This window comes from Zonotrichia albicollis, chromosome 2 (genome assembly GCF_047830755.1).
Source record: "Zonotrichia albicollis isolate bZonAlb1 chromosome 2, bZonAlb1.hap1, whole genome shotgun sequence".
Lineage (NCBI taxonomy): Eukaryota > Metazoa > Chordata > Aves > Passeriformes > Passerellidae > Zonotrichia > Zonotrichia albicollis.
In genome coordinates, this window is record NC_133820.1 from 26,099,043 (window position 1) to 26,108,633 (window position 9,591).

At 38.2% G+C, this 9,591-nt stretch overlaps 2 protein-coding genes across 9 annotated transcripts in view; one reads left to right on the forward strand and one right to left on the reverse strand.

Annotated features, from left to right (window-relative positions):
* The window catches only part of LOC102072464 (uncharacterized), a 430,853-nt gene that overhangs the window by 375,790 nt on the left and 45,472 nt on the right, over positions 1-9,591 (forward strand). Inside the window, exon 4 of one of the 8 annotated variants that reach the window (XR_012578899.1) lies at positions 8,330-8,468. The exons of the other annotated variants lie outside the window; for them this stretch is intronic. The gene's annotated coding sequence lies outside the window, so the exon portion shown is untranslated. The remainder of the gene's footprint in view (positions 1-8,329; positions 8,469-9,591) is intronic. 8 annotated transcript variants of the gene reach the window in all.
* Positions 1-9,591, reverse strand: part of PHEX (phosphate regulating endopeptidase X-linked) — a 100,322-nt gene that overhangs the window by 61,940 nt on the left and 28,791 nt on the right. The window contains exons 8-10 of the mRNA XM_005484358.3: positions 9,073-9,156; positions 8,621-8,766; positions 1,570-1,663 (exon numbers count right to left, since the gene is read on the reverse strand). Of these exons, the coding sequence (XP_005484415.1) occupies positions 1,570-1,663; positions 8,621-8,766; positions 9,073-9,156 (324 nt within the window). The remainder of the gene's footprint in view (positions 1-1,569; positions 1,664-8,620; positions 8,767-9,072; positions 9,157-9,591) is intronic.

The following is a 9,591-nucleotide window of genomic DNA, read 5'->3' on the forward strand; positions in this document are numbered from 1 at the left end:
AGGACCAGAGGCAGAAATTGATGCACAGGAGGCTCCACCTGAACATGAGGAAGGATTTCTTCCCTTTGCAGGGAACAAGCACTGGCACAGATTGCCCAGAGAGAGTTTGGAATCTCCTTCACTGGAGATGTTCAAGAAAAACCTGGGTACAATCCTGTGCCTTGTGCTCTGGGATTGCCCTGCTTGAGCAGGGAGGGAGGTTGGACCAGATGACCCCACTGTGGTCCCTTCCAATCTGACCCATTCTGTAATTCTATGACAGCCTTGATGAGATTATTAATAAGCACTGAATCACTTTGAATTCGATTTCTCTCTAAGCTTCTATGTCCCAGAGATGTGACAGCAGCCAGTTACCATGTTAAAATGCACAGTACCCAAAGCTTAATGTTTTCTTTCAGGATTTTTTCTGCCATTATATAACTCAATGTAACTCAGTATTATGCTACAGACTGGCTGATAGCCAGCATCAATGTATTTTACCTGACTAGCAAGATATGTCCCAGGAGGGAACACCTACAAACTTGTCACTGTGATTCTGACAGCAAATTTCTCATATTTTACATTAAGAAAATAGCGTCTTTAACAAGACTATTTTGAATATGATCTCAGAAGTACAAGAGGCTGCCTTTCCTATGTAGTTTCCATCACGCTATTGGAGATTATTGCTAGGTATGTGATCAACTCAGAACTATTCCAGTATTCCTCAAAGCAAAACAGTATAGATTATTTAGTCACCTGCATGGCTCACCAGGGAGGACAGAACATCCACACCTCCTGCACCATGCCAGCCACTTGTTGTCCGCCAATTTTCATAATGGCAAACAAAGTTCAGCATCCAAAGAAGCTGAGACACAAGACCAAACACCATTCAGTTTCAGTTTCATCCTTGGATGAAACACTGCCCGCACAATTACCAAGGTGGATTTCTATTCAGGGTTCACTGAATCAAATGTATGTGTTTTACATAGATGCCCATATTACTGAACAGATAATTGGTTCTGCTCTCACAGCTTCTAGCATTTTTCTGGTTCTTCTGCAACCCTAAGCTGGAAGGCACCTGATCATTTTCTCTGTGGAAATGACTGGGTATCCTTGTGCTTGAGCTCCTGCAATGGCATTAGAGCATGGGAGAGTGCTGAGAAAGTTTTAAAAAAGTAAAATCCTAGACTTCTGGTTTAGTACATCTGTATTCACAAATGGGCAAACAGTAGTTTTCAAAAAGTATAGATTTTGGTCAAAAGGGTTTGGCCTGAATGTCACAGCCCACATAACCTAATTCAAGTTTCTGCCAAGGAAGACTAAGTTTTTTAAAGGGGAAGTTTGAAAACCTCTCTAACATAATCTAAAAGACTTTTTTTGTTTTAGTGTCATATAAATGTCTTAGTGTCAAACACAAAAAATATGTTTATCAATTGTTTTATAGGGCGTCTTCAAAAATAAAAAAGTTTATTCAAGAAATGTATCCAGCATGGAAAACATTTTTTGTTTTGCAAAGGTATAGGCAACTATAAGGGAAACCAACAGTGTCATCACTAGGACCCTGGTAAATGCTATGAAAGCATAACTTACCCGAGAAAATTCCAGCCACCGATACTGAAAGCGTCTACTGAGGTTAAATAACCTTGAATAAACCATCCTCCATACCAGGTAATTGGCAAGAGTCCTGTTAAATCAGGAATATTTTTTATCAGACATGTAAACACATATGATGTACCACAAAGCACTTACAGATATATCTCCCCAAACATTTTACCCCAATGGTGGAAACTTCACCTTAAAAATTAATGAGTGATGGCCAAATTGATAAATCCCAATTATATGGAAGAATCTGTATGATTGCAGCCATTTAATATATAATTGCCCCATAATAACCATCTGCTAGGGATAATTTATAACAGGTCCATCACATAGTATGTAATTTTTAGGTAATGTTTTATTTCAAAAGGCAGCTTTGATTTTCCTTAGAAGTGGTAAGAACTGTGTTATAATAACAGTTGCATCAAAGTTCTATCCAGAGATTAACTGGTTTTTCTTTTGTAGATCAAAGTGAATGTTATCTCCTCTCATTAGTAGGGCACATAAATGGTAACAGAATAGATAACAGTCCATCCCATATACACTCATTATCTCATATTTGTATCTTTCATTAGAAGTTATCAATATGCTTTGAAAACTTCTACTATTCACAAAGTTATTAAAGTATTACCATTCCTGTTTTGTCAGATGGATAATTGAAATACCAAAAAAGAGAAGTATCAGTAACAAAAGTTTTCTGAGAATTGAGGCTGAGAGATCAAGGAAGAGCTTGTTTAAAATTCCCAGGAGATCTGGCATCCATGCCCCCTTTCTAAAATTTTGGCACCTGACTGGAGGATTTATCCAGCCTAGATTGATATCTCTCCATGTTCAGCAGTGGCTGTATGAGCTAAAGGTGCATTCTGAAATACACAATTCAACCTCAAACAGTCTCAAAACAAGTCCAACAATGGCCTACACTTCCTATTCTCACCTTCTTTTATACATGACATGTTTTTCAAGGACAATCATTGCTTCAAAGGCAGGATATTCAAATGTTATTTGTTCCCCGCTGGGATATACATAACATTTTTGACAGGCCATAGACTTCTCTGTGAATAGAAAAATGGCTCCTATGCAACCAAGGGTGCTATTATGGGCTGTCTGAACAACTCCCCCATCTCTAAAATCCCATTTCTGCAATCTCCCATTGCCATAGGTGTGGGGCAATGCAGCTGTTGCTGCAGTGTCACTCCTTTAGAGACACATCACTCAGAGACACATCCCAAGCAGCTCCCTCCTCTGAATCAGAACAGCTTGGGTGTTGGGAATTTAGTTGTTAGAGAATGGAAAATTACAAAGTTGTGGTTAATTTTAAGTCTTGCACTTGCAAGATAGCATGTCCTTGGGCTTAGCTGTAGTAAAATAACAAACAGTGAAAGAGACATGAAAAAAGAGAGATGTAACTCCTAAAGAATGAAGAAGAATTCATAGCATAGTTTAACCAATAGATTGCTTAGCTTACAAAATATTCATAAGCTTATTGCTTGCTGTATAAGTGTCTGATGCTCTCTTCAATAAACGGAACTTGCTTATCACTCATATTGAGTGTCCGAGTCTCCCCTCACTGACAAATGACTCGTCCCCGACACAGACCTCTTTCTGCGACACTTGGGAACACACTTTGTGGGCATGCTGCCTTGACAGCAGCATTTGCTTGAGACATAACTTTGGTTTCGCCTCTAACCAGGCTCCAGTCCACCCACACAAAGCCTTCAGCTCAAGATGTGTTGCTGCATCTCTCACACTGGGTATATTCCCTCTTTTAGTACACAGATATATTTTATAGTGCACCTAAATGCCCATAATAATTGTAAAACATATCTGAAAAAGATTTTTTAGCATGTGACATGTACATTTATAAGATGGTACAAGTCACAAAAGCCAAAATAGTTAGCTCTGTTTAGATAATCACACCATTTTAGATCATTAAAAATTCATTTCAACCTAAGAAATGCCACAAAGTTCAGACTTTTCCCTTAAAAAGTTTCTGACAATGTGGAATTTTCTCACTCAATGACAAGTGAACCACCCTAGGCTCTCATTGTTTTGGTAAATTACTCAAACTCCAGAAACCTCACAACAATCTGTCTCAGATATTTTAGCAGAGCTGAAGAACACCCAGCTGTAGCAACTTCTGCAGCATTTATACAAATCTATCAGATTAAAAGGTTAAAGATCTGCTTCCAGTCAAAGGCCTTGGGTAAAATCCTTAGCTAAATAAATCAATATCATGCACCAATTATGTATTACAATTTGGTACTTACTTACAAAACAAAAAATCAATTCTGTCTTCTGCGTACTTGTTTTCACACAGCAATGTTTGTCCTTACATTTGAGTTGGGGAGCTTCTCTCAAAATGGCAATGAATGAAAGACTGAAATTCATAAAAGGGTCTCAAAAGGTGACTTATTGAAAGGCAGTAATATCAACAAGGATTCAGAAATGTTTGTGTCAGGTACAAGTAATGAAGGTGGATGACAGTTGCAGGAAATGTAATTAATTGATGATTGCTTTAATTTGGGAAAGAAAAGGCTGACACATGCTAAAACCAATTATTACTGTCTGATGAGACAGTAATAATTCCAGATTGTAACCACAACAGGATCCACAATGCATTAAACAGCAGGGAGGTTCCACTTGAATGCTTATGGATCGGGGGTGGGAAACAGGTGGAAAGGTTGAGGGGGTTTGTTGTGATGTGTTTGAAGCCCAGTGTGATTTAGTTTGTTTTTTAAAACAAAATAAAATATTAATTTATCTGAATTTATTTACCTATTTGAGGAATGATTATTTTACATTTTGGGCTAACTATGCAAACTTCAAATCATTTCATTATCTTCAGTTGGCTTAAAAACTGACACTTTTTGCTGATAAAGTTGCTACAGTGCAGATCTTGGGGTGATTTTCATCCTAGTTTCACAAATAAGTTCACTGAGGCTCAGAGAAGTTAATCTCTACACATCAAGCAAAATCTGGTACCCAAATAAAACATAAAAATCCTCTCTGTTCTTTCAATGAGACCAGACTATTTGTTGTTGTAACCCTTCAGAAGAGTACACTCTATTTTAACTTCCTGCTAAATGCCTGTTGCAGAAAGTGTAGGCTCACTTTTAACCAGTATGACCCTTATTATGACACACACTCCCAAAGGAAGTGGTAGAGAGATTGTTTGCTGGGACAGTTAAAATTATACCAGTACTTATGAATATTTACTAAAGCACTTTCTGTCCTGTCTGAGAATAAAGCAGGTTGCGCATGTAAAACTCTGTGAGTTTGCAATATTTTAATCAACAGACATGGTAGCAATTAAAGAGGACAGATTTAATATGAGATAGGTGGAAAAATTAATTGACATTTTAAGAAAAAGATCTCTCACAAATTTTAGATCTGTTTGAAAATTCTATTCAGAATTAAGTCACGAATCAAATTAAAAGTACTGAAAAACTTTTGCCTCTATTGCTAGAGGCACTAATTCAAGGCAAATTATTGTAACTTCTCTGATTTTCCAGGCACAGACTAAGATCAGAAAAGAGATTCAGTGCTTCTCTCCATCTCTGAGGAAAATTCCTCATATGCTATATGAATTAGAGCTCTTCTCAATTAACAGTCCCATATTGCAAAGGTATGGGAAGGTAAGACAAGGGAAAAGCGGCCTGCAAGAAAGCTGGAGAGGGACATTTTACAAGGACATACAGTGATAGACAAGGGAGACTGGCTTTAGACTGAAAAAGGACAGATTTATTATCTGTTGGGAGGAAATTCTTTACTGTGAGGGAGATGAGGCACTGAACCAGTTGTCCATTGAAGCTGTGGATGCCCCATCCCTGGAAGCGCTCAAGGCCAGGCTGCCCTTGCCTTAAGAGTGGGTCAGCACAATGGGGCTCTGAGCAACCCAGCCTAGAGCAAGGGCTCCTGCCTGGGGCAGGGCTGCTGCAACAAGGGTAAACTTGACTTAGCCATAGCAAGTCTAGGGTTGGTAAACCCTCTGCCAGCCACCGCGGTCCTACAGGAGACCCAAATTAACCTTATAACGGCATGCATAGTGGTCACATGTTATCCAAGCAGCTAAGATTAAAAAGCAACTGAGCTCTCACAAGCCCAAGATGCCAATAAGGCCTCCACAGCAAAGAAGATCTTAGAGCAATGATTAATTGAACTCCATGAAAGCCAGGGCCCAAAATGGGATTAGATACCCCACTATGCCTGGTGCTAAATCTTGATGCTTACCCCGATCCACCTGAGAACTACGAGCACCAACACTTAAAACTCTAAGGACTTGGTGGCGCCCCAAACCCACCTAGAGGAGCCTGTTCTGTAATCGATGATCCACGATATATAGTGTCCCTTCCAATTCAAACCATTCTATGATTCTATTAAACTAATTATGCATTCTGAGATCTATGAGAATGAAAAAGCTGCTTCTTTCAACAGCTGCAAAGATCTCCAAAAAGGATGGATTTCAAGTATCCTATTTATGACTCCCATAAAGCACCAGCACACCGGTAACAGGGAAGGAATATAAACTCCCAGTTAGTGCCAGCACAGTTCTGTCTCCCCCTTCACATGGCACAGCTGTACTGGAGCTCTGCCATGGCTCATTTACATTACAGCTACACACACACACTTCTCTTCTTCCTCTAATAGAGATAAACCCCATAAAAATGAATTAGTGCATCAAAAAGCTGAAGGAAACCTTGGAGATCTCTTATAAAGGCGTGACTTCAGCGCCTGACATGACTAAGGCTGGCTATCCCCAAGCTGGTGGAAACTCCTGCAAGCCAGTACTGAGCTTCTTGGGCAGCTGGCTATGGAGGGCCCAGCTCCTGGGCTGGAGTCACAGCAGTGCCCTGGCCTGGGGACTCAGACTGACCTCTGGACACTGCTGCACCTATTTCAAGCTCCACTCAGTAACTTGATTATATGCAGTTAAGGAAAATTCTGCTCAACTCATGCTACACCACGTCAATGTGCTCTCTTCTAGTAATATTGCCCCGTGAATGATTTCACAATTCAAGAATGCCCAGCAGGTTCTCTGAGGGAGAAATTTTTAATACAGGGATTGCGAGTTTGTACAACTTGCCACCTCCAACACAAATTGCTTCTGTAACCAGACTTAATTTTCACTCCATTCTTTCCTCCACCTGAAGCAAACTTCATTAAATACTTTACCAGATCACTGGGTAAAATACTGGGGCATGAGCCATCTTTTTGTGACATTTTAAATAGTACCCATGCTAGCAGGGTGCTAATTCAGGAAGAGGACACACAAAGCACTGGAATAAAAGTATAATTTAGGGATAGCCTTGTAACTGAAAAGAATATGAACTTGATGAAAGTACCTGCTTTTCCTAATGGCATTCCATCTCCTGAAATTATGAGAATATAATTCCCATGATGAATACTGAAGCAAATCTAAAATTTTGAAATGCTTTTCTAGGAATTTCAGGTCTAGATATTTACAGTAACAAATCAAATTCATGTTGTTTACATTAAATAAATCTTTAAAATGTCATATGGAGAATGACAAATGAGATTACCTAAAAGAAAATATCCTTGTTAAGCTTTCACAGTTCACCCTACAGTGAAATGCTGAGACCTCATTGTTAGGAGTCCACATTGAGATGATTTCCTAATTTTCTCAGGCCAGATAGCAAGGTTACCTCTGGAGCAGATTCTGACATTTTAAGTAATGAACATTATCACCTAATAGATAAACATGGTCTTGGTTATCAGGCCTGGGCTGTTTGGATACATTTTACACACAAGAATTTGAAGCTTGCTTGGGTTCAGTTTAGCACTATTCACCATTTCTAACATTTTATGATGCCAATTTCTTAGGATAATGGGCAGAAAATGCCTAAGCCATTAACATCTATAAAATATGCAGTGTGAATATACTGCATATAATGTAACTGATTTTGCTCACCCTCTCCCCCTGACCTGTGAGGTCAGAAACCTGGTCTTGAGCTTTGCTAAAGACAGGCAGTGGAATTATTTCTGGTCTTACTCCAGCCTCCTTCTCCACGACACACAGGCTGGCTTAAATTCTCTTGAATACTCAGATTTTCCTTGAATAAGAAACTAATGGAAAAAGTGTCCACATATTTACTCTGTAGTTACAAAATATATTTGCATCTAAATCTATTTTTATGCAGGAAATAGCTAATTCTCTGTTATCTTGCTAGATATGCATCCTCTAAATCACACATTTATACCCACTGATGTAACAAACTTTGAGTTAGAAAGCAGGGACAGCCCAAATAATTTTAAAAACTTTCTTGAATAAATTAATATTGGCAGCAGTAATGCTACTTATCTGAATCTTTTTAAAGAAAGGATATTTGATGATCTGTAGGCAAATCAGTAATTTTTATTTTTCTAATTGTTTGATTTGTGTTCTATTTTTACAGGTACTATGAACTAATGTAAGCATCCCATCACTAGTGACAGAGAGAGACAATATAAGAATAATCTTTGTCCTTTTTTTCCTGAAATATATTTGGCTGTGGCCATACTGTACAATCAGCACAGATTGATATTTGGAGACAACATCTTAACAAAATTTATTTTCAAGTTCAGTAACATGCCTCAGAGACCAAATTATCACAGAAATCCCTTAGATGTCATCAGTAAGGATGTTTCAAATGGGATGTCACTTTTTCATTACTGCCCAAAGCTGTCTTGCTTCCCTGTGCAAAGCACATCTACCATGTTTAATCTGAGCTACCTGCATTTTACAACTGTTCTACAGGTGTAAAGGATTTCACAAGATACAAGACCCTATAAAAGTAAGAGATGCTGAATGCTTCTGGAAAGAGCAGCTTTACTGCAACATGTGTTAACCATAGAAGAAATGTGTTGAAACTGAAAATTCTCTTGCTGTGCACAGGGTAATATCTAAATCCTCATTCAGACAAATCCAAACAGACTGTTTGCCTAGAGACTTGATTCCAAGAATAGCTGAAACTCATGGGAAAAAAAAATAGAAAAGGCATTTGATGTCCCCTTACAAGTGTGAGTGAAACCATCATAAGATCCTTACTTTTTTCTTTCATTTTCTAGTATCCTGAATAAATCTTTGAAGTATTGGGGAACACGGACAATCACATTTTCTGAAGGACCTATATCTTTAAGCTCAGGATAGAGTTTGGTGTCAATCACCTTCTTAATGTATCCCAGCCAGTCAAACTGCAATGACAAAGAGAAGGCTGGTTAAAGCAGATTATGGAAGAGAGATGATTTATTAACTAAGTTACACCTTTAAAACTAATCATTTCAATGCTTTACTTATTAAAAACTTAGAAACTATTACACTTTGTCATTACATATGTTTTCAATTCTCATTAAAGTTGGAACTATATTTAAGAGAACATACTCTGCAAATATGCACACACATTCCTAATGATACTTCTTTAACATGCTGCTCTGAACACTAATGACAGTTTTAATTATACAGATCAGATTAAAAAAAATTTTCAGTTCTCCCCAACCAACCTGTGGAATCATGGCACTAAGCTCTGATATGTTCATTTTATTGTACATCACCTCACTTGTCCGGTTTTCGTATGGAATCATGATCTGGTGAAGAGAAAAAAATGCACAAATCCATCAAACCATTATCTTGCAGGGGCTCTTACATCATTACCATCCTTCATAATCCTGGTGCAGAAATATCTCACCACCTGTTTTCCAAGCATTTATGGCATTAACCTCTGTTTCTGAGGATTGCATTTAAGTGGAAGAAATGGAACATGGTTCCTTTTATGTTTAACTTATTACTGGGAAATTTAATGAGCTGCATGTCTTCTTTGGACTTTAGACTGATTTAGCTCTGATTATGCTAAGGAAAGACATGCTAATACATAAAAGATAAAAGTACACCTAGAGCATTAATATTTATACATTCCTTCCTATCGAGTAGAAGCCAACCTCAGATTTAACAGGTCAAATCTGAGATAGGTGCATCTTCATAGCTAGAAGTGCATCTCATGTCTTTGAATGTTTTCTTCCTAG